General features: G+C 46.6%; 1 protein-coding gene across 5 annotated transcripts; it reads left to right on the top strand.

Annotated features, from left to right (window-relative positions):
- Positions 1-273: 273 nt before the first annotated feature.
- SETD4 (SET domain containing 4) lies at positions 274-24,420 on the top strand. 5 transcript variants are annotated; one of them, XM_047796096.1, is made up of 11 exons: positions 274-556; positions 2,846-3,016; positions 5,415-5,510; positions 8,361-8,398; positions 11,036-11,124; positions 12,879-13,308; positions 15,501-15,600; positions 17,950-18,031; positions 19,346-19,426; positions 23,093-23,216; positions 24,162-24,420. In XM_047796096.1, the coding sequence occupies exons 2-11, from the start codon at positions 2,944-2,946 to the stop codon at positions 24,294-24,296; spliced, it is 1,248 nt and encodes a 415-aa protein (XP_047652052.1). In that variant the 5' UTR covers positions 274-556; positions 2,846-2,943; the 3' UTR covers positions 24,297-24,420. The 5 variants fall into 5 exon arrangements, with proteins under 5 accessions (XP_047652052.1, XP_047652020.1, XP_047652045.1 ...); XM_047796064.1 differs by having other exon boundaries at positions 275-556; positions 15,501-15,675; XM_047796089.1 differs by having other exon boundaries at positions 287-358; positions 15,501-15,675.
- Positions 24,421-24,841: the final 421 nt, after the last annotated feature.

Here is a 24,841-nt window from a genome sequence, read left to right as displayed (position 1 = left end):
GGACTTTCTTGGAAGCAAGTCAATAAGCAAGGTGGGGGTGGGGGCAGAAACTGAGCTTATCTCCTGTAAGGAAGAGTATTTACATAAACGATTTTAATTTTCCTGTAAGGGTGATCCTGGCCAGCTTTACCAACAGAGCTGGCAAGGTGAAGGGCGGCTGGGCTGCCTAGCAACGGTGAGGCGTTGGCTCGAGGAAGGGCGGGGTCGAAGCGAAGTTGGCCAAGGAAAGGTGGCCCCAGCTGGCAAGCCCCCAGGGCGAGGAGGAAGTTGGCCTAATAAGGCGCAGGGTGGGATCTGTCCTGGGACGCTCGTACTTAGCGATTCCACCCCTAGAACTAAGGAAGTAAAGACTCTGCAGGTCAGCATTTCAGAGCGCAAATTCTGCACCCACAGCCACTGCCTTTTCTTAACTACTAGGCCTGAGTTTTTTGTTTTTGTTTGCTGTTTTTGTTGGCTTCCGGTAAATAATGCGCAGGCGCACGCTAGGAGGTGGAGTCTTCCGCGGACCCGGCGTCCCGTGGCGGGAAGAGGGCTCCGCGAGCGACTGAAGACGTGGGTGAGTGCGCCCTCAAGGCGGGCCTGGCGGCGCTCCGCCGGACCCCCTGCAGCTTCGGCTCCCTTCTTTAACTGGGGAGCAGCTAGCATGCTGTTTTGTGTTTCCACGCTACCTCTCACCGCCATTTTGGAGTGCGGCTGAGGCCAGCCGGGGCGACTTCCGGAACGACTTCTGGGGCGACTTCCGGAACGACTTCTGGGGCGACTTCCGGAACGACTTCTGGGAAGACTTCCGGGGCGGGGCCTCCCGTTGCCCGGGTAACGGGAGCCGGCAGGTGCCTAAGCTCTCCACGTTTTAATTTTTCAGTGTAAAAGATTGAATCGCCTACCCCCATCATACTTAGAACGCACTTTACAGAACTCCCCTCCCCGTATCTCGAAATCGCTCATTTAGCGAATATCGACTCGAGAAGCCGATCCTGAGGCCGCGAGTTTGTAACCAGCTGGGGCCTGAGGACCCCTCTCGCCTCTTCCCCAGCGGCTGGAAAACGGCGGGGGCTGCGGAGGTGCCCTGTGTGTCCCAGCGTCTGGGGTCTGAGGACTGGGGGGCTAGGACAGTGCCGCCAGCCGTGCTGTCACCCTGGCGTCATGTGCACCGCTCGCTCTCAGGACACCGGGGACCCGTGCGCAGGCAGGTCGGGGACGCAGGCTGAACGCTGGGGACCCAGAGGGGACGAGCCGCGGTTGGCCCTGGGACCCGACTCGCCAACTTTTGGTAGCTCAGTGAACCTTCCTGTGCTGGAGTAGAATAGTGATAGGGCCTGGGGTCAGTGTCTCATTATTCATTTCTGTCCAGTAGTTTTTAACAATAGTTGTGTGGTTAAAATGCACATATATGCACATACTGTAATATTCGTATTATGTCACTTAGGTGCTTACATAAGTCGCAGAATAGTGGATACAAAAGTAATAGTAAAAGCCCCCTCCCCTTACGCATTTTCGAATGTCCTTCAAATCTTGTGTTATAAACAAAATGTACAGAAAAGCAAACCCATAAGGGGTTATTGAATTTGTTCTGCACCTTTATTATTATTATTATTATTATTTTCCTTTTTGGCTGCCTTGTGGCATGTGGAGTTCCTGGGCCAGGGATCTGGTCCTAGCTGCAGTTGTGACCTATGAAACAGCTGTGGCAATGCTAGATCCTTAACCCATTGTAGCCAGCCTGGGATCCAACCTGCACAGAGGTGCTGTATATCCTGTTGTGCCGCAGCAGGAACAAGCAGCACCTTTATTTTTCCTGTAATTTATCTTGGACATTTTTACATCTTAACTCATACTTCCTATTAATAGCTTTGTGATACTCCACTCCCTGTATAATGCTGGTGTGTTTAATAGATTTCATTTTTTTTTTTCCTTTTCACTGCCACACCTGCGGCATATGGAAGTTCCCTCTCCAGGGGTTGAATTGTAGCTGCAGCTGTAGGTCTACATCACAGCCACAGCAACACTGGATCTGAGCCGAATCTCTAACCTACACCGTAGCTTCTGACAACAGCTGGATCCTCAACCCACTGAGCAAGGCCAGGGATCAAACCTACATCCTCATGGAGACAGCATTGGGTCATTAACCCACTGAGCTATAATGGGAACTCCTGGATTTCATTTTTATACTTCCTAGGAATTAAAATGTAGAAATTGTAGTAGTCATTTATTTGTTTGGCTTTGCCTGGGCATGTGGAAGATCCCAGGACAGGGGTTGAACCCTCACCACAGCAGCCATCCAAGCTGCTGCAGTGATACCACCAGGTCCTTCACCTGCTGCACCGCAAGGGAACTCCTGTAGTAGTCATTTTAGATTTTATAATCATCTCTTTGTTTTGTCTGCAGTGTAGCTCTCATTTTCCCCCTAATTTATGGCAAACCCATATTTAATTATACTTATTTCAGGATTCTGGTTTTAAGAACAAACCATTATTTACTTCCCACCAAAAGAGGTTTTTTTGTTTTTTGTTTTTTTTTTCTAAGACTTCATAGCAGATGGGATTTCATGGGTACTGTTTATTCAGAGTACAGTTAGGTTGGTACTTAGTAACTGGTAATTGGCATTGAGATGTGTAAGTACCAAAGCACACACTTGTGAATCAGTTCTGAGGATTTCCATCGTTAGTCAACATACAGTAGGACCTGCTTCAAGATAAATCTGTTTTAGAGGGGCTGATGTAATGAGCATTCCACTAGTGTACCAGGGTTCATGGTCTATCTCATAGTGTGAACAATTTGTGTGCAAAAACACTTTAGGGAAACGATTTACCAAATAATTTATATTTGTATGTTTAAATCCTTATAGGTACAGAGAACAGTAATTATCATACGAAGAGCAAGAAAGGCAAAGAAAATCCTTTTCATTTTCAATTGGGCAATTAAGCAGAAACTGCAAATTATAGTATGAAGAAGGGAGGGGGAAGAACAAGCCGGATCAGAAGACGAAAACTCTTTGGGAATTCTGAATCAAGAGGAGGTATAATTTTGGATCTTTTTTTCTTTCTTTCTTTTTGGTCTTTTTAGGGTCATACCCATGACATATGGAGGTTCCCAGGCTAGGGGTTGAATTGGACCTGCAGCTGCTGGCCTGCGCCACAGCCCCAGCAACACTGGATCCGAGGCTTATATGTGACCTACACCACAGTTCATGGCAACGCTGGATCCTTAACCCACTGAGCGAGGCCAGGGGTCAAACCCACATCCTCATGGATACTAGTCGGGTTCATTACCACTGAGCCACGATGGGAATTCCCCAGTTTTGCTTCTTTTGATGCCAGTGATGATAAAAGGAATCCTTGGTTGTTTGGTATTAGTGGACACACAAAGCTTTTCTCAAAGGCACAGTGGGCAGCGTTCATAGAGAATGTTTCTTAAATAATATTCTTTTTAGTAGTGCCATTATATATTTTTAAACTCTTGTGGGAATACAGATATCAATATTTGGGTATAAATTTGTCATTTCAAGTTCAATGTAACCCAGTCTGAATGAGATACTATATGTGAAAGTGCTTGGCCAGCTGGAGAGTACTACATAAATGCGGTTATGATTATTATTTTCTCTTTGGGCTGCCTTGTGTCATATGGAGCAACTTTGTTATTTTTGGTAAAAATGAATCACACTGCTCCTAGAGGGCCTCCAGCATGTTCATGCCAACACCTCCGGCTGTTTATCCTTCGTTGCCCGCCGTAGCCCATGTCCTACTCACTCTTGCCTGGCCTTTCTTACGTTAACTTCTCCCTCCTTGTCCTGGCCAGAGATGATTTCAGCTGATGTAATGCTCTTTGCTGGTTTACCACATCCTTGTTTTTCTTCCCTGCTCCCTTCTGGTGGTTCCGTTTATCACCGTCAGCCCAACTTTCCCAAGGGACCATCGTCAGTTAGTCTTTTTGGTTTAGGAAACTCCAGGGATGCTCATTCCATTTTGTGTGATATTCAAACTCCTGCCCAACATCAACTCCCTTTCTTTTTTCTTTTTTGGCCATGCCTGTGGCAGGAGGAATTTTCCAGGCCAGGGATCGAACCTGCGCTACAGCAGTGACCTGACCCACAGCAGTGACAATGCTGGATCCTTACCCTGCTGCACCGCAAGGGAACTCCTGCTCCATTTTAACCGTTTTTAAGTGTAGTTCAGTACATTTACATTGCCGTGCAACCCATCTCCAGGATTCTTTTCATCTTGCAAAACTGGAACTCTATACCATTGAATAATAACTCCTCATTGCCCTCTCCCCTGAGCCCCTGGCAGCCACCGTCCTACTTTTTGTTTCCCTGAACTTGACTGTCCCAGATATCTCATGTAAGTGGAATCATGCAGTATTATTCTTTTTGTGAATGGCTTACTTCACTTTCATTAATGCTCTGAGGATTCATCTATGAAGCGTGTGGCATCTGGATTGGTTCCTGCTGAGAGCTGTGAGAGAAGGGTCTGTCCTAGGTCTCTCTCTCTCTGGCTTTGTAGATGTCTGTCTTCTCCCTATGCTTCTTTTATCATCTTCCCTCTATGTCTGTGCAGATTTTCCCTTTTTATGAGGAACACCAGTCATACTGGATCAGGGTCTATTCTGATGACCTCATTTTAACTTGGTTCCCGCTGTAAAGACCTGATCTCTAAATTAGGTCATATGCTAAGGTACCGAGGGTTAGAATTTCAGCGTATGAATCTTGGGGTATACAGTTCAACCTATAATAGATACCTTTTATTTATTATTCTTTCCTTATTGCACTGGCTAGAACCACCAGTGCAGTGTTGAGTATAAGTAGAGAGAAGAGACATCTTCGTCTTGTTCCTGATCTTAGGGGAAGGCACATAGCTTTTCATCCTTAAGTATATCAGCTCTGGCTTTTTTGTTAGATTTTTTTTGTTGGGTTGAGGAAGTTCCCTTCTATCCTTGTTTGCTGGGAGTATTTATCAGGAATGAATGTTAGATTTTATCAGATGCTTTTCCTGCATTTTTGAGATGACCATATGGTTTTTCTATTTTAGCTTGCATTACTTGCTCATGTTTTAAAACGTATTCCCTCTTAAGAGCGAGACAGTGCATCAGAGATTTACTTTTTAAACGGTGGTCTAATATAGAGTGATTTTTGTTTGTTTGTTTGTTTGTTTTTAGGGCTTCTTTTGCAGCACATGAAAGTTCCCAGGCTAGGGGTCGGAGCAGTAGCTGCCGGCCTACACCCCAGCCCCAGCAACACCAGAACCGAGCCACATCTGTGACCTCCACCACCGCTCACGGCAATGTTGGATCAGAGGCCAGAGATCGAACCCGCAACTTCATGGTTCCTGGTCGGATTTGTTTTGTTTCTGCTGTGCCATGATGGGAACTCCTATAGAGTGATTTTAATCATCATTTTTTCTCTTCCTTCTCTTGGTTAGTGAATGAGAGCTACAAGCCTGAATTTATAGAGCTGAAGAAGTGGCTGAAAGATAGGAACTTTGAAGATACAAACTTAATACCTGCTCGTTTTCCAGGTAAGTCTGGCATGTCCCTCTCACAGGAGAGCCATGTGGGCCCAGGTGAGAGGAAGGTAGAGCTGATTCTTGCAGGTGGGCTCGGTTCTCTCTAGGAGCACACCTTCTACTGTGTGGCAGGCTTCTTACCTTGTATTATAATATTTATTTGTACTTTACCTTATTCTGAAAATACACTGAAGTGGCTTATGGATAGAAATTGCAAAATGGTGAAATAAAGTGAAGAGTTAAAAATGGAAATGAGTTGCTGTTGTGGCTCAGAGGATTAAGGACCTGATATTGTCGCTGTGAGGATGTGGGTTCAATCCCGGGCCCTGCTCAGTGGGTTAAGGATCTGGCATGGCCACAAGCTGCGGCGTAGGTTGCAGATGTGGCTTGGGTCTAGTGTTGCTGTGGTTGTGGCGTGGGCCTCAGCTGTAGCTGATTCAGCCCCTGGCCTGGATACTTCCATATGCCGCAGGTGTAGCTGAAAAAAAGGAAAAAAAAAAAAAGGTAAAATGGAAATGAGAATTGAAAAGTAAGATGGAGGCAGGGATAAGGATAACACAAAAGGCATGATTATGAAATCTTGTACCCCTGTGACAGGTGAACTACACATTCGATTCATCTTTCCAGCAGCGCAATGTGATGTGATCAGTTAGCCGAATCTTTGTGTTCTGTAAACAAAACTAAATTAACTTCACTCATCAGAAGTGCAGGTATTTCTGGTACTTAGACCTGAGGGAAATGTCTTCACTAGATGTTTTTATATATGTTAAAAATGTATTTATTTATTTTTTTGGCCAAGCCCACGGCGTGAGGAAGTTCCCAGGCCAGGGATGAACTCAGGCCATCTCAGTGACAACAGCTGATCCTTAACCCTTAGGCCACCAGGGAACTGCTTCACTGTGTTTTTATAAGGAAGATGATTTGTAATGTCCCCACCCACATACTTAGGGTGATTTCGTGGGATTTTCAAGGCATGCAGGCTGCAGTTTTCTAAGGGGAAGCTGTTCCGAACATCCAGAGGAGCTGCTAGTTCCCTGGTGGGTGGTTCCAGGAGAGGAGCCCTTAGGGAGACCTCAGCCGTCTGTGAGCAGTCTCAGCTGGTCTGGGGCTGTGCCCCCCAAGTTTTGGAGGAGACCATGGTCACCTGAACAGGGTAGGTTAACATTTTCTTCAAGACGTTAAGGAGCTTGCTGTAGAGGTTGGATTAACATTGTTTTCTGAGGAGTTCCCGTTGTGGCCCATCGAGTTAAGAATTCTAAAAATCCGACTAAGTTAAGAATCCCTGAGGATTCGGGTTCGATCCCTGTCTTCGCTCAGTGTGTTAAGGATCTGGCGTTACTGCAAGCTGCGGTGTAGGTCGCAGATGAGGCTCGAATCTGGCATTGCTGTGGCTGTGGCGTAGACTGGCAGCTGCAGTTCCTATTCACCCCCTAACCTGGGAACCTCCATATGGCACTGGTGTGGCCCTGAAAAGATAAACAAGCAAAGAGAACATTGTTTTCTGAAAATTGAGGAACTTGTGATGGAGTTTGGGTTAGCATTCTCTTCCAGAACATTCTCTTATAACAGTTGGGGCAGCTTGCTGTGGGTTGTGGCTGTGTACAAGGCCACCCAGCTCTGTCCACAGCTCCACTGTGGAATACACAGAAGCAATTAAGTATGTTCTGTTTTTTGTTTTTTCTTCTTTTCATTTTACGGCCACACCTGTGGCATGTGGAAGTTCCCAGGCCAGGGGTTGAATCAGAGCTGCAGCTGCCAGCCTACACCACAGCCACAGCAACAGTGGATCCTTAATCCCTGAGTGAGGCCAGGGATTGAACCAGCATCCTCAAGGACATGGACACTATGTTGGGTTTGTAATCGCTGAGCCACAACAGGAACTCCTTAAATAAGTGCTTGAAATCAAAACCATGTGTTTGAGCTGACTGTATGCTTCTGGGTGGGGAGATGACGCATCAAGTCAAACGTGCCAGACATCTGACTGAGGACTCAAGGCGAGTCCCCTCTGAACCAGGAGCTCCCATCAGTCCTGCAGACATTGATCTTTCCTGAATCATATTCCCTCCCAGCTGAGCGAAGAAAGTCAAGAACAGTGAATTTGAGAAGATGACTGGAGAGACTCCGTATAACTATGGGTCATATGGTACCTCTGTCTGGCGGAAAGGCTGCCATCTATCTGACTGTGTTGCAGGAGGGGAGCCTGGGCACGGAGGGGCGAAGTGGATGTTGGCGGTGTTGGCAGGGCCGCTGGGGAAGTTAACTGTTGTGACTGTGCTCTGGCCCAGGCCTTGGCTGGTGGGGAGCAGCTGGCCCTAGGTGTCCCCCCCGGCCCTTGTCCAGTCAAGGAGAGTGTGGTGAATGGGCTGCCTTGTTGGGAAGGGGAGGGTGTAGGCTTCAGGCTTGTGGGACCTGAGTGGGCTTTACTGGTCAGTCAGTCGGAGACTCTTGATAATTACTGGGGAAGGCTGGGGTAGTGGACAGAAGAGGTCTGAGGGTCCCTCCTCTGAGGTGAGGTGTGCATTAGGAGTAGACCCCACCCCAGCTGGTAGGCCACAGGGGAGAGGGGCCAGTGTCAAGTTTCCTGTAGCAGACCCAGCCGCACATCAGTGTAAAGTCAGCGATCTTCAAGCGTCCGCTCTGAAGCCAACTTTGCCCTTCAAGGATTATAAACCCAAGAGGAAGTCGGAACAATTTCCTGAATAACGTTTTGATCCTCTTTCCGTTGGGAGTCAAGGATGCCGCCTAGCCTCAGCTTCGCGTAATTCTGAAGTTTACCCACATCTTTTCTTCAAAATAGTATCGCTAAGACCTTGAAGATTTAGTAGGATTTACCATTTTTTCTGTCTTTGTGTTTGTTCTTAGGTACAGGAAGGGGGCTGATGAGCAAAACATCCCTACAGGTGAGAATTTCTTTCTTCTATTGAAACCCAAAGTAGATTTTGCTGCTTAGCGTTTGTGGTTAAAACCAAATGAATTAAAAATATCTTAGACATACAGGCTTTTTTTTTTCTCCTTCCCTAACAGATAGGTTTGAATACAGTTCTGTCAGACTTAAGTTTGCTGTGTATGAGGATAAGCCCAAAGTAACAGAGCGGAAGCTTCTTCTGCCCTGGATAGGCAGACCTGGGCCGCCAGGGTGGCCCAGTGGAAGCCATCCAGCCCTCATCCATGTCTGCGTCCTTAGAACGAGCCCCAGCCCCTCAGCTCCAGGGCGTAGCTCCCGCAGCGCGTGCTGCAGGCTGGAGCCAAGAGTGAGGAAGGGCAGACCTCCTCTCATCCAGGAAACTCCAACCCCGCTCCTTTGCTGGCTGAAGGGACACTGCCCCCTTCAGGCGGGACCGCAGCAGGGGAGAGGGCCTGTAGGGCTGGGCTCCTAGCAGTGTCCACAGCAGCAGGTTTTATAAGTCTGGTCATATTTTAAATGTGCCAGGGGAGGCGAGGGTGGAGGGGGAGCTGCTCTCATCTGGGCATCATAGAGTACAGAGAACGTGGCCACACTGCGAGTGGAGGGAGGAGGCCTGGGAGCCTGTCTCGGGACTGCCTTCCACCAGACAACGGCTCTGAACCCTCTCGACCTCGGTCTTCTCACCTGGTGAGTGAGGAGATCAGTGGGGTCGTGCTCATTTTAGTTCTGTATAGCTCATTTTAGGGTCTGTTTTGGTTCTTCTGTACTGCTTAAAGGACATCTATTGCACACTTTTCTGTAAAGCTAGAAATTAATTCCGTAATTTGTTCATATTTCAATTTCATATCGAAAAGTTATTTTAGTTCCTTAATTTAATTTCTATAAAACCCAGCTGTGTACACATGTTTAGCTTAAAGAATGGTAGCTTTTAATGTAATTCTGTTACATTATTTTAATTTTCTATTAAACATTTTCAATTGTGGTAAAATATATGAAATTTAGGGCATTCCCGCTGTGGCTCAGTGGTTAATGAACCCTCCTATACCCGTGAGGATGTGAGTTCCATCCCTGGCCTCACTCAGTGGGTTAAGGATCTGGCGTTGCTGTGAACTGTCTCGTACGTCACAGATGCGGCTCGGATCCTGCGTTGCTGTGGCTTATGGTGTAGGCCGGCAGCTACATCTCCAATTGGACCCCTAGCCTGGGAACCTCCATATGCCATGGGTGCGGCCCTAAAAGATCCTAAAAGACCAAAAAAAAAAAAAGTAACATAAAATTTAAACTGCTTTTAGATGTGCAGTTCAATAGTATTAAATGCATTCATCTTGTTGTGCATTATTTTTGTTTTTGAGGAGATAGATGACTTTATTCTGAAGCAGAATTTAGGGGAGACAAACATACCTCATGAATATAGCAGTGCCTATAGGTGGGTTTTTTTTTAGGTCATGAAATGATAATTGGCAGTTGCTTTACATCTACTTTCAAATGTGATTTTTTTGTTAAAACTTTTTGAAAATTGAAATGTGTTTTACCCACAGTGAAATGTGTAGATTTTGTGTCCAGTTTGGTGAGTTTTGATGATGAAGAAATATACCCTAGTCAAGATACAGAACATTCTGTTAAGTGGCTTTTTTAAAATCAGGAAGTCATGGGATGTCAGAGCAGGGTACCACCCCACCTCAGTCTTGGTTTACAGATGAAACAAGGTATTGAACCCAGGAGATTTTTGGCTGAGATGTTTAACCAGCTCAGGTGCTAGTTAAGATGAAAGCAGGTTCTTTGTGCTTCTTTGTGCTTTATTGGTTTCTCATATCTATTCCTTGACATCTGAATTTCTCTTTCTATGTTTCTCTCTGTGTGGGAGAAACTGAAAACTACCTTTTTTGGTCAAAGGGGACCCTTGTGCTGGATAGGTTGCCTTTTCTTCAGCTACTTGTGGAGAGTAGGCCCTTGCGGGGAGTGGTCACTGGACACACAGACTATACTGGAAGAATTTTTTAGGGTAATTTCTTTCTGTCTGTCTGTCTGTCTTTCTTTCTGTCTGTCTGTCTTTTTAGGGCCACACCCTGGGCATATGGAGGTTTCCAGGCCAGGGGTTGAAGGCCTACACCACAGCCACAGTAACACAGGATCTGAGCTGTGTCTGCAAGCCTACACCACAGCTCATGGCAATGTCAGATCCTTAACTCACTGATCGAGGCCAGGGATCGAACCTGCATCCTCCTGGATATTGGTCGGGTTTGTAAACCACTGAGCCATGACGGGAACGCCAGTGATTTCTTTCTGTGGCCTGTGGGTAGCAGTATTTCCTGGCCTAAGAACATGAAGGAACAGTATGATTTGCGTCGTCAGAGTGTTTCTCCCTTCGTTTCTGGTGGAGGGTTATTTGTTGGTCGGTTCCAGTCACATGGTTAACCCTTAATTCTTGCTGGGGTTGGAGGGCTGGCACGGGAGCAGCCTTGCCTGCTGACTCAGGGCCTGGGAGCCGGTCCAGTGGTGGTCTCTTCGGTGGCCTGTGGTTGGGCTCCCCTGGGTGCTTAGTCTTTGGTTGTGGACTCAGGGGCTTTAAGAGATTCACGTAGGTCCTTCTCAAAACCCAGGGGTTCTAAACCTTCCCTTCTTTTTGGCAAAGGAGGGACAGCTGGTTATCGCGTTGCCTGAGAGCTGCCTGCTCACCACGGACACGGTGCTTCGGAGCTACTTAGGGCCGTACGTTGCTAAGTAAGTGCCCGCACACCTGCTGGTGTATATACTGGTGCAGATGCTTTTCCTTTTAAGCCTGTATCACTGGCAAGGATCTCATCTAAAACATAGCACATGAGGACCCAGCCCCTTTGTGTAGCCGGTAAATATCTGAAATGATTTGAAAGGTTTCCTCTGTTCTATGAAGTTGGTTCTTAATTCATTGTAAACTGCGTTTTTAAGGTTTTGACAAATGATACTTACTCTCTTTTATTTTTACACTTATTGTACTTGCTTGAATGCTCCTTCAGGTTTGAAGAGCTCTTTTTTGTCTTTTTTTGCTATTTCTTTGGGCCGCTCCCGCGGCATATGGGTCTAATCGGAGCTGTAGCCACCGGCCTACGCCAGAGCCACAGCAACGCGGGATCCGAGCCGCGTCTGCAACCTACACCACAGCTCACGGCAACGCCAGATCCTTAACCCACTGAGCACAGCCAGGGATTGAACCCACGTCCTCATGGTTCCTAGTTGGATTCGTTAACCACTGAGCCACGATGGGAACTCCTGTATTGTTTCTTAACTCAGGGAAAGTTCTGGACTTTTCCCCCAGTTTATGTTTGTAAGAGGGCCAATGTATTTTCCTTGGCCTGAGTAGTGGCAGGGATGCTTTTATTTTTTTATTTTTATTTATTTATTTTTTTCCTTTTAGGGCCACCCCTGTGGCATATGGAAGTTCCCAGGCCAGCAGCTGAATGGGAACTGTAGCTGCCAGCCTGCACCACAGCCACAGCAATGCGGGATCCAAGCTGCATCTGTGACGTACACCACAGCTCACTTCAGCGTCAGATCCTTAACCCACTGAGCAAGGCCAGGGATCGAACCTATGTTTTCATGGATACTAGTTGGGTTTGTAACCTGATGAGCCACAACGGGATGCTTTTAGTATTAACATTTTGTGTTCCTTCTGAAATTTTGAGTAGAATGTGTGGTAATATAGGACTCTGGACTTTGAAGGATTAATGAAAACTTTTTTGAGTGCATTCATACAACTTGTGATCACTTTATCGCTAACAAAAATACTGCAGTGTTCAATTTGCAATAGAATAGGTAAATTTAAGACAAGAGCTTTAGAAGTATGACAAGCCTATAATGAGCATAGTCTGTTTTCTGTCTGGGTTAATATTGTTACAATAGAACTTTCTCAGTGTTTTACTTTGTGTTATCAGTATGGTAGCTGCTACCCACATGTGGCTGATGAGCACTAGAAATATGGCTTGTATGACTGAGGAATTGAATTTTTAGTGTTATGTAATAAAAAATTAAAATGGCAATAGCACTGTGTACCCAGTGGTTACTGCTTTGGATGGGACATTTCTAGGTTCTTTCCACCATTTGCTGTCCCCCCCGCCCCCGCCCCCGCCCCCAAGTTTTGTATCCTTAACCAAGTGAAACAAATGGAATCTCAGCAAAAGCTCTAAAGCTGGAGAACCAGGTTGGAAGCAAACAGGTTTTGACCAAAAGGAATCTCTTGCAAACACTGGAACACGGGTTAGTGAGGTGGTTTTTGTGCTGGTATGACTGGTTCATGGCACTTGTATCAGGGCGCGATCCAGGGAGGAAAGGCTTGAGGGAGAGAGACCCTCTTTGGGTGCATTAGGTGAACTTGGAGTGTGGTGATGGTTGGGCCACAGTCCTTCTGGGAGCAAAACTAAGCACTAGGATGTCTGCATCTCTTGCTTACTCCATATTTTGAAGGAACGTAATTCTTTGAATCTGGCTTTTCATTTTAACAGGTGGCAGCCTCCTCCATCCCCGCTGCTGGCTCTGTGCACCTTTTTAGTTTCAGAAAAGCATGCTGGGGATCAGTCTCCCTGGAAGCCGTACCTGGAGGTTTTGCCGAAGACCTACACCTGCCCTGTTTGTTTGGAACCGGAAGTGGTGAATCTCCTTCCCGGACCATTGAAATCAAAGGCCAGAGAGCAGAGAACCCGCGTGTGGGAGTTCTTTTCTTCCTCCAGAGACTTCTTCTCTTCTCTGCAGCCTCTGTTTCCCGAGGCTGTTGAGAGCATCTTTAGCTATAGTGCCCTGCTGTGGGCTTGGTGCACCGTAAACACCCGGGCTGTGTACATGAAGCACCGGCCCAGGCAGTGCTTTTCCACAGAGCCCGACACCTGTGCACTCGCCCCCTACCTGGATCTGCTGAACCACAGCCCCGCCGTCCAGGTGAGATGTCAACCACAGAACACGTGTTCTGTTTCAACTGGAAAGCCTCTAACAGGAAGAACCTGTGACTTAGAACAGTGAGCGAAACCACAGGGCAAGGTGCCACTGGTCAGACTACCTGCTGTCAGGTAGCCTCCGCTCTGCTCCTGACCCCATTTCCCTCCTGGAAGCCTGCTCCCTGACTCTGCTCTCCAGGCCCTAGAAGTTTGGTGCTCTGTCCCCTGGATCTTCTGAACCAGCAACCCACTGGCATGGTACAGCATCCTCCTCCCTCCTTCCAGACCTGGGACCAGGCTCCCTTGCTTTCGTCTCTTGGGGACATCGCTGTCAGCATCTATTTTGCTGTCATCATCAAGGGACTTGTTCTTTCCCCATTGGAGCTCTGCAGTCTTAGAGGACAGGGACTTTTGCCTTTCCTTTTTTTTTTTTTTTTCCCCCCTAACCCAGTGCTCAGTACATGACCTGGCACATAGTAGGTGTTCAGTAATATTTTTCTGAATGGGTGGATAGATGTTTGTGGGAAACAGTCCAGGAATTCTGCTTTGGGCATCAGAGCTTTCTTCTACTCCAGGCTTCTCCCCTCTGGCGCATAAAGGAGGCGATTACATCTGCAGGGCCCACTGGGGTGAGGGCCTGTCTTTTTTTTTTTTCTTTTTGGCCATGTCTGAGGCGTGCAGAAGTTCCTGGGCTAGGGATTGAACTTGCGCCACAGCAGTGACAACACTGGATCCTTAACCCCCCCGATCCACAAGGGAAGTCAAAGGCCTGGTTTTGAGGGCAAAGAATGTCTGTGTGTCAGCTAACCTGGGCCCCATTCAGGGAGCGCTGGAGGGCCACTGGCGGGTCCCATGCCACCCTGAGAAGATCGGTGCTGCCCACTTGGTCCACGTGTCTGAGGGGAGGGGGAGGCCCCCTGTGCTTTCTAGGCCTTGGCCACCTCCCTGCCTGTCTGTCTGGTGTTTCTGTAGAAAGATGCATTCTAACAAAATTAAGCAAAGGAGATCGAGGTTAGGTGGGTGTTTCTATGCTGGATGTTGATGAAACAAAGTCAGAGGTTGTAGGGCAACAGGACGCTGGCCACAGGGACCCAGTAAATCCCCTTTGGCATGACTTTTTTATTGGGCTGTTAGTGCATTTATGGTCCCAGTTGGTGATTTTACACGTGTGCCTAGGGGCTTCACAGACCACAGCCTGTGGGCGTGTGGTCGCCGGAACCTGGAGAAGCTTAAAATGTTTACTATCTGGCCCTTTATGGGAAAAGATTCCCACCCCTCACCCCCCCAGGTTGAAAGTATGCTCCAGCTGGCTTTTGATAGGACCCTGCAAACCATGGCCCTGATCTCTTGTTGGTGCCACAAGGTGGCATCAACCCCTGTTCCTCATCCTCATCTTGCTGGGATTTGCTGCTTGGTAAGGAGTCCTTGGTGCTTGCCCCCACTCCTTGTTGTGGGAGCAGTTAGTTCTCTCTCTCCTCTATACCTATTAGCTAATAAAACTGACCAAATCCCATGATAGTATCAACCAGTGTCATGCTGCTCAAAGGCTGTGTGTCTAAGACTTGAAATTTCATGTGTGGCCTTGACATTTCTGGGCCTTGCAGGGCCCCAAAGGCCTGACCATGAACTCCTCTGTTCTTACGGATATTTCCCACCCAGCAGGCAAGGCTTCCCACCTGGCCATTTGTCCTGTCAGCTGGACTAGCTGTACCCTACCTGGTCCTCAGCCTAATGAGTGTCACCTCCCTGCCAGCCCTCAAAATTACGCAAACAAGCAAATCACAGGTGACCCATGGGAACCAGGGGGTCACCTGTTGTCCCTGCAAGCCTGCTTCCACGGTCTCTGCTGTCCCTCTGCTCCAGAGCGCAGTCCCCCTGTGGCCCTGGCCGGCGTGCTGGCTCCTCCCCCAGACTGCACGTGTGACTAAGCTGCTGTCAGTCATCTATCTGTTGGCAGGTGTCCTGTGTTAGCCCAGCCTCAGAGCCCTTGGGTGGGACTTCCTTGATCCTCAGTGGGGTGATGTTGAGGCCAAAAAAAGAGGCTAAAGTGCAGAGGTGGCATTTTTTTCCACCTGTGGATAAATTCAGCCATGAGTGCTTGAAAGCTGCATCCAGCTTAAATGAATACAATCACTTAATCTTTTTATTGCTTTCCTGCTTTGCTTTGAAAACTTCTTTTACAATTTTCCTTTCTAGGTGAAAGCTGCGTTCAATGAGGAAAGCCGTTGTTACGAAATTAGAACGGCTACCAGCTGTAGAAAACACGAAGAGGTATTCATCTGCTACGGCCCTCATGGTAACCACCGTCTGCTCCTGGAATACGGATTTGTTTCCCCCCGTAATCCACACGCTTGTGTTTATGTCCCAAAAGGTGGGAATTAACTTCGGTTCCGATCATTAAGATGATATAATTTTTCCCCTATCTGTGGTTATTTTAAGTTTTTATAAAAATGGCAAAACTGTAAAATGGCTATCATTTATTTTCTCCTTGGTAGGACTAACCTACTTCTATTGACCACGTAACTTCAGTGTTAAGTCAAAACAACAAAGCTGGAGTTTCCATTGTGGCTCAGTGGTTTACGACCCCGACTAGTATCCATGAGGAGACAGGTTTGATCCCTGGCCTTGCACAGTGGGTTAAGTATCCGGCGTTGCTGCAAACTGCAGCACAGGTCACAGATGTGGCTCTGATCCAGTGTTGTTGTGGCTGTGGTGTAGGCCGGTAGCTGCAGCTCTGATTCAACCCCTAGCCTAGGAAGTTCCATGTACCACAGTTGCAGCCATAAAAAGAAAAGAAAAAAAACAAAAACAAAAAACCAAAGCTTTGATCAATATTGAGGATATTGAAGAAAACTGAGAGAATTTTTGTTGCATTAGGTCAGACAGTAGAAGGAAAGTAAAGGAAAACTACTAGGGATATAAATGGGGTATAAAGAGATGGTAAGATATGGACATTTTTGTCCTGAGACATTGTCACTGAAGAGTAGGATTAGAGAGCAACAAGTAAAAAATACTTATGAAGAACCCACTGTGTGTCAGGCACTGTACCAATCACAGGATAAACAAACATGTTATACAGTTCTTGCTTTGGCAGTTTAATGCAGTGATAAAATAGGAATTCACTTATATTCTCTCTTTTTTTTTTTTTAGGGCCATACCTGAGGCATGGAAGTTCCCAGGCTAGGGGTCAAGTCACAGCTGCAGCTGCAAGCCTATACCACAGCCACAGCAACTCCAGATCCGAGCCAGGTTTGTAATCTACATGGCAGCTCATGACAATGCGGGATCCTTAATCCAGTGAGCGAGGCCTGGGATTGTACCCACATCTTCACGATACTAGTCGGGTTTGTAAACCCACTGAGCCACAGTGGGAACTCTTTCGTTTATATTATTCTGTTACCTACCATCATCATTGGCATTACTGTTTTTTAAATAATAATTTATCTATTAAATTTATGCTGTAAAAATTCTAAACAGAGTATTAAAAATAGTACATTGAGGGCTGATTTTTTCCCCCCTCCCTTCCCTTGAAGCATCAGAGAAAAAGTGTTCTAGGCACTGAAGAAATGCCAGAGGTTTACCGAGGGTATAATTTGAGGGAGTTCCAAGTTCTTGTGGAGAGAGAAACCTGGTCAAGGTGATACCTACTCCATCGTGTAGGCAGAATGATGATGCTCTTTCTCAAAATGAGATAGAAAAGCAAAACCAGGGCCTTGCTGGGGCTCTGAGAAAGGGGTAGCTTTGAGCTTAGCCTCATATTGTCAGAGTCACTTTGAGACTGATGACTCTGAAGTACTGATTTGCCAAATAATTTGAACAAAATTGATCCTTCAGTTACTTTTGCATATAATAATAAAAAGACACATAAAAAGAAATTTTAAAATGGAAAAAAAAAATCCCTCGTTATGCTACCACCCCAAATAGCTTTGTTAATTTTTGCATATTCACCTTCAATTGTTGGTGATTACAATCACTCATATGCAGATGCAGCCGGTTTTGAATTTGAGCTTTGAACACCCGAATCTTGGAAACATTTCCTCAGTTTGTACAAAGCCTGTACTTTTGGTGGGTGTACCTTCCCATCGGTCCTGCTGATGCTTTCATTACCCAGTTTTGTTGGTTGATTTGCTCTGTGGGAGCAGGGGCTCCGGTGGTGATGTTTTGTCCCCTGCCTCGGAATTCTTGTAGCTTTTCAAGGGCTAAATCATGATGTCATTGAGTTGGACTTGAAGCCTAGATTTTTTTGGTGTGAAAGGTAAAGATGTTTACGTGTCTTTTTTTTTTTTTTTTCCTTCTGACTTTTAGGGCCACACCTGTGGCATATGGAAGTTCCCAGGCCAGGGGTCATATTGGAGCTACGGCTGCTGGTCCATGCCACAGCCACAGCAATGCAGGATCTGAGCCGTGTCTGCGACCTACACACAGCTCACAGCGATGCTGGATCCTTAATCCACTGAGCAAGGCCGGGGATTGAACCTGCATCTTCATGGATGCTAGTCGGGTTTGTTAACTGCTGAGCCACGACGGGAACTCCTGTTCATGCGTCTTGATTCTGATGGGGAGGAAAGTGAGCTGAGAAGGAAGCGTCCACTCTTTTGTCTGAATTATACCTTAAATCTCAGCCTGATTTTTTTTTTTAATGCAGATATACTTGTGAAATATCTTCCATCGACAGATAAACAGATGAACAAAAAGATTTCCATTTTAAAGGATCATGACTTTATAGAGTAAGTGTTTCTTTTGTGAAATTATCCTTCAGGAAACAGTGATGAAGAAACAGAGGGTTAGGGTATCTGCAGGTGTGAGGAACCTCCTGCCTCACACCTGGTGACAGACAGCTGGTTACTGAGCACTTACTATGTGCAGTAATTTTGTTGATGTCGTGGAGCCCATGAGAAGTGGAAGGTACCTTGACAGGAAACGTTTTGGGTGACATAAGATGGAAGCGTGAAGTGTTAAATGATAGCTCCAGGAGGGCCCCACATGCATTGATGGGTAGACCGGCGTGTTTATTTCTAACATGTGGCCAGGCTGGCTGTGGGTCACCCAGCCTCATGATGCATGACGATGCATGGCTAAACAGGGCTTGAGACACTCCCTTTCAAATTCTTCTGGAGATAAAATGAAGTTCTAAATAATGCAGCAGTGGCATAGGGGCCAGCTTAGCTGTGATGGTTGCCATTTGTTTCATCCTTAGGATAATCCAGATTCTTCCTCATTCATCTCACAGTGACCTGTGACATGTGCCCTCTCACTGTGGTCCCCTCACCCCGAGTTCAGCTTCTTATCCAATAAAAAAATAGACTTTTTTGTTCTTATTTTTATTTTTATGTTCTTTTGTTTTTTTAGGGCTTTATCCATGGCATATGGAGGTTCCCAGGCGAGGGTTCTAATCAGAGCTTCAGCTGCCAGCTTATACCACAGCCATAGCAACACCAGATCCGAGCCATATCTGCGACCTACACCACAGCCCATGGCAACACTGGATCCTTAACTCAGTGAGTGAGGCCAGGGATTGAACCTGTGTCCTCATGGATGCTAGTTGGGTTCGTTACTGCTGAGTCACAGTAGCAACTCCAAAAAATTTACTTTTTTGGTAACAGAAAGAATTTTCAGCAGAGTTCCCATTGTGGATCAGTGGGTTAAGAACCCAACATGGTATCCATGAGGACGCTGGCCTGGCCTCGATCAGTGGGTTAAGGATCTGGTGTTGCTGCAAGCTCTGGCGTGGGTTGCAGATACGGTTTGGATCCGGTATTGCTGTGGCTGTGGTTGTGATGTAGGCCTGCTGCCGCAGTTCCGATTCAGCCTGTAGTCAGGGAACGTCCATATGCTGTGGGTGTAGCCCTAAAAATTTTTTTTTTCTGTTACTCAGGCTTTTTTCTTAAGTATTTGCAGACTTACTTTTCTCTCTTGTTTTTGTAACTTGAGACTGCGGTTTGCATGATGTTTAGTGGCCCCTTTAAAAAAAGGTTTTAGGCATTTACCATGGCGTAATGAAGTACCGAAATGATGGATTTGTCACTGTGTTTCTGCTTCAGAAATCTGACATTTGGATGGGATGGACCGTCCTGGCGGCTACTCACAGCTCTGAAGGTGTTATGTCTGGGAGCTGAAGATTTGTAAGTTTCATGAGTGTTGGTCACGAGTTGTAGTTACAATTTGGATGTAACCTTGGCATTTTTGGGCTTCCGTTCAAGTGCTCAGCCTCCGAGGGGAAAGGAATGCCATTGCATATTGGGGTTGCTTATTCTCCGTGTAACTTGCCCATGTGGTGATTGTTCACTTTGAGGTTTTCAGCGTTTCTGGAATTCTGGTTTTAGAGCCATAATCAGAGTACATGGTCCTGAGAACTGGTCTCCGCTTGGACCTTTTCCCCTGGTGACCTTCAGCTCACTGTTCAGGGTAAACACTTCAGGAAGTGTGAGCATGGCCGCTGCTTAGAGGCAGCTCTGAGCAGGTGGGTCTTTCCTGGGAGCAGATGGGGCTCCTGACCACGGGTCCCACCTGATTCTGCCCCAGGGGCAGATCCAGACCCTGGCCGAGGATAGGCGTGGGTGGTTTCATGGGAGGCAGGTAGAGGAGCCCCCCGGGCAGGCAGCATCCGGGTCAGGCTCTGTATTCCTGAGAGGCGGTTGGTCCTTACCTTAGTGTGACAGGACCGCTGTGCATGTGGCCAGGCACCCCCCAGCCCTGGGTCCTTGTCAGGGAGTAATGCCTGTTACTCAGCGAAAGCTCAGGCGAGAGGAACCATGGGGAGGACTTCCTAACGAGGGCGAAGCCCATCTCTGGCTGTTGGGAGGATTAGGCAAGGAAGTGCCTGGAAGGAGCCCTTAGCACAATGCCTGGGATGCTGCTCACCTGGTTGCCAGCGTCTGGGACGCTGCTCATGTGCTCATGCCTGTGCCTGGGATGCTGCTTACCTGGTCATGCCTGTGACCTTACTGGGTATGATGTTGCTTCCTTTCCTTTTATCTTTTTTTTTTTTTTTGCTTTTTAGGGCCACACCTGTGGCATGTGGAAGTCCCAAGGTTAGGGGTCGAATTGGAGCTACAGCTGCTGGCCACAGCCACAACCACAACCACATCCACAGCAATGTGGGATCCAAGCCGTGGCTGTGACCTGTACCACAGGTCAGATGGTGGTATAGGTCACAACGCCAGATCCCTGACCCACTGAGCGAGGCCTGGGATTGAATCCACGTCCCCATGGGTACTAGTTGGATTTGTTTCTCCTCCATCACATTGGGAACTCCCCTTTTTTGTTTTTTGTTTTTGTTTTGGCTGTGCCCTTGGCATGAGGAAGTTCCCAGGGCAGGGATGGAACCCGTGCCACAGCAGTGACCTGAGCCACTACAGTGACAACGCCAGATCCTTAACCGGTTTTGCCACTAGGAAACTCCACTTACTTCCTTTTTGGTAGTGACTTGGGGAGAAAAACTGCTACCTGTCCTCAACGCCAGAAGTAGCTGTCTCTTCTCAGCAGATGATGTGTTTTTGTTGAACAGGCACAGAATTCTGTATCTGATCCATTTCTGTCTCTTTATTGTTTGCTAGAAAATGCAGAGGCAAATTAGAAGTCCGTCCAAGTGTGCAGGACTTTAAGGCATGCAATTTGCAATTCATCACTGACTCATTCCTGGATGTATCTTATCACTCTTCCTCTCATCTTTCCTTTGTCTTGTTTTTCCTGTCCATTCATCTTGTGTTTTAAATCTCATGGGTACCCACATAAGTTTCTTTAAATCCTTCTTGGAGGCATTCCCATCATGGCTCAGCAGAAATGAATCTGACTAGTATCCATGAGGACAAAGTTTGATTCCCTGGCCTCACGCATTGGGTTAAGGATCTGGCATTGCCGTGAGCTGGGTGTAGGTTGCAGACATGGCTCGGATCTGGCGTTACTGTGACTGTGGCTGTGGCATAGGCCAGTGGCTACAACTCTGATTCAGCCCCTAGCCTGGGGACCTCCATATGCCTTGGGTGTAGCCCTAAAAAGACAAAAAAAAAAAAAAAATCTGAAGGAGTTTGGTTTTAAAAAAATAAATAAATCCTTCTTGACAAAGAACTCATACCTTGGAAATTAAATAAAATAAACAACTGGGTGTTTCCCAGAGGTCATCCTGAGGCCTCTTTTCTTCTTTCTGCCCAGAGCGGGGCAGCAGAGAAAGCATTTGGGTATTTGCGTGCTGTTTCTGCCTCATTAGTTTTGTCACTTAGGGCGAGTCCTTTACTGTTCTGGATTCCCAGCTAAAAAAGCTGCCTAGGGTGGGGATCGTATTGCTTGCTTGCTTGCTTGCTTTTTTTTTTGTTGTTGTTGTGGCATATGGAGGTTCCCAGGCTAGGGGTCTAGTCGGAGCTACAGTTAGTTTTCAACCTATGCCAGATCTGAGCCTCTTTTGCGACCTACACCACAGCTTATGGCAACGCCGGATCCTTAACCCACTGAGCGAGGCCAAGGATTGAACCCGAAACCTCATGGTTCCCAGTCGGATTCGTTTCCGGTGCGCCATGACCAGAACTCCCGTAATGCTTTCTTTGCGGGGCAGTTGTGAAGCTGAAAACAAATCATGGTCACATATGAGACCCTGTGCCTGGCCCATAGTGATGTCCTTCCTTCCTTCCCTCCTTTTCCGAGAGCCCCTCTGTTCCTGGGGTTGCCACCATCTTCTCAAAAGTTAAAGATGTCTAAGGCTCTGTTTCCTGTGTGGCTATTGGCTGTTTTGAATTTCTAAGCAACTTCTGTGAAGCTGTCACCTCACTTTCCCTCCTAGGCCACGGCCACGGCCACCTCCTCCTCTGCATCCAGAATCTGTCTCTTTCTCTCCCCCCGCTCCCCACCCCCGCCGCCAGCCCCCGAAGCACCTACCCTGTTCTGCCTGCAGAAAGGTGGCTCCATCAGCCCACTGGACCCCATCTCCTAGACATTCTTGCTGTAAAATTGGAGTAACCAGGATGTAGAGAAAGGCCCCCCGTGGAGTCCTCTTTCCATCTGTAGAATGTTTTACTTTGTGAAACATGTCTTGTTCAGTTTGCCATTTTTAGGAGAGACTGTCACTTGAAGAAAAGAAAAACTGCCGTCTTTGCTCCTCAGTCCTCTGGCTGTGGACTCACCTTCTCGACTGTCCCCTGTTCTTTTCCCGTGACTAGTAGATGTGACTCTGCTTCTTTTGTGCCAGACACAGGATTGCGATGCTTTATATATACATATATAAGATACATGCATATATTTATCTATAAATGTATGTGTATATAGTTATATACACACATATACGCATATATAATTATATACACACGTGTGTATATAAGTGTACATATGTTATATATATAAATAAGTATAATATATATTGTATATAAATAAATATATGTAATATATGTAAATGTAACAAATATATATATGTATTTTGGCTGTGGCCTGCAGCAACTTGGTGTGGGAGCTCAGTTCCCAGCCTAGGGATTGAACCTGGGCCACAGCAGTGAAAGCGCGGAGTCCTAACCACTAGACCACTGGGAGCTCCCCGAGATGCTAATAAAACTTCATCCCTCCCTACAAACACCGCCAACCCCCTCACATCTTATTCTCAGGGTTCCTTCTTCTTAATGACTTTGTCTCCTTCAACCCCTGACCTGTGTGTGGTGCGAGGTTGGAGGGACTGTGCTGATGGAATGAGTTTTATTAATGCTCCTGGGAAGGTCGGAGAAGAGTGTGTGCTTTGTGTTGAAGTATCAACGCCTTCTTGTCTTTCTGAGAACCTGCTGAAATGACTGTGTTGACCATTTTGGTTCTAGCACCTGTTGGAAAAAAGTACTTCTTGGGGAAATAATTTCAGATGCACATGAAAAGACAAGTTTGGACATAGCCCAGAAAATATGCCATTATTTCATAGAGGAGACTAATGCTATGCTTCAGAAGGTATGTTTCTAGAATATTGGCTTCTCTTTGTTACAGAAGTGTTTTGATGAAGAAGTCGTGTTGTACTTGTTGTTTGGGAATAGTACACCTTATTAGGGTGTTGGTAATGCTTTAATAAATGAATGCTGATGTAATCTCTGGTTTTTGGCTTTTTTTTTTTTTTGGTCTTTTCTAGGGTCACTCCTGCAGCATATGGAGGTTCTCAGGCTAGGGGTCTAATCAGAGCTGTAGCCTACGCCACAGCCACAGCAACGTGGGATCTGAGCTGTGTCTGCGACCTACACCACAGCTCACGGCAACACCGGATCCTTAACCCACTGAGTGAGGCCAGGGATCAAACCCTCAACCTCACGGCTCCTAGTCGGATTTGTTAACCACTGAGCCATGACAGGAACTCCCTCTCTGTGTTTTTTGACTGTTAACATGTGTCTATACCTTTTAATAAGTAAAGTTACTGCATGGGTTCTTGGTAATAAGTTTTTAAGGTCCTCTTTCCCTTTCATTTAGTGAATGTTTCATTTCTTTCCTTATTAAATGAGGAATCAGCTTATTTGAATGAAAACATCACTGGGATTAAAACTGTAATTTTAATGAACATTGAAGAGATTGTGTTTAGTGAAATAAACCAGAACACAAATAGGCAAATATTGCACGATTCCATTTATGTGAGATATCTGGAATAGGCAAATTTATATATAGAGGGAGTAGAATAGAGGGTACCAGGGGTTTGGGGAGGGGGAGTGGGACGTTAATGTTTAATGGGTACAGCGTTTCTGTTGGGGATGCTGAGAAAGTTGAGAAGATGGTTGGTTGGTGGTTATAGTTGCACATGACCGTGAGTATACTTAGTGCCACGGTACGATGCATTTAAAAATAGTCAGTGTTAAATTATAGGTTTGTGTGTATTTTACCATACTCAAAAAATAATTTAAAAATGTCTTCCAGATCTCTCATATGAAAGATGAAGACGTGGCTTTGATAAGCCAACTAACTTTGGTAGAAACACTGCGGACAGAAGAGCTGAAGATTCTCCAGGCCTCGGCTGAGATCCTAGCTGGTTTGCAAACAGCTTTTATGTAACTTCAGTGTGTGTGATCACCTCCTGTGGTGGGTGTCCCTTCTTAAACATTTTTAAACTAAGGTTTATTTTATATAGAATCATTAACACTCAGTGATTGGTTTCTATTAAACAATTATCTGCTGAGTCGCTCTCCTCCTTTCTTTGTTGATGGGATGGCTGCCCCAGGATGCCGAAGGGTACCTGCAGGGGCATAGCAGGTTCTGGGGACTCTGGAGCTGTCAGTGATGATGGATGGCTGGTTCCAGTGGCATTTCTGATGCTCCAGAGTAAACAGTCCTGGGGGAAGAAATCTGAAGGAAGTATGAACTGTAACGAGAGAGGGAGCCAGGAGTCACCCTGCAGCTCTGTATGTGTCTTGCTTTGTATCTGACACAGCACCTCGGAAAGGGCAGGAAGTTGTGCTGCTGTGCTAATGCCTTGGGGTTTGGGGTTTAGGGATAGGTGGTGGTGGGTAGCTTTACAAGGGGGAGTGCATAGCAGTCCTGGGTGCCAGCCTGACTCCACCCCAGCTACCCTGAGCTAGAGCAACTCACACTCACTTTTT

Source organism: Phacochoerus africanus, chromosome 1 (assembly GCF_016906955.1).
Source record: "Phacochoerus africanus isolate WHEZ1 chromosome 1, ROS_Pafr_v1, whole genome shotgun sequence".
Classification (NCBI taxonomy): Eukaryota; Metazoa; Chordata; class Mammalia; order Artiodactyla; family Suidae; genus Phacochoerus; species Phacochoerus africanus.
Note: the sequence above shows the minus strand (reverse complement) of the source record. Positions and strands in the feature narration are given on the sequence as shown.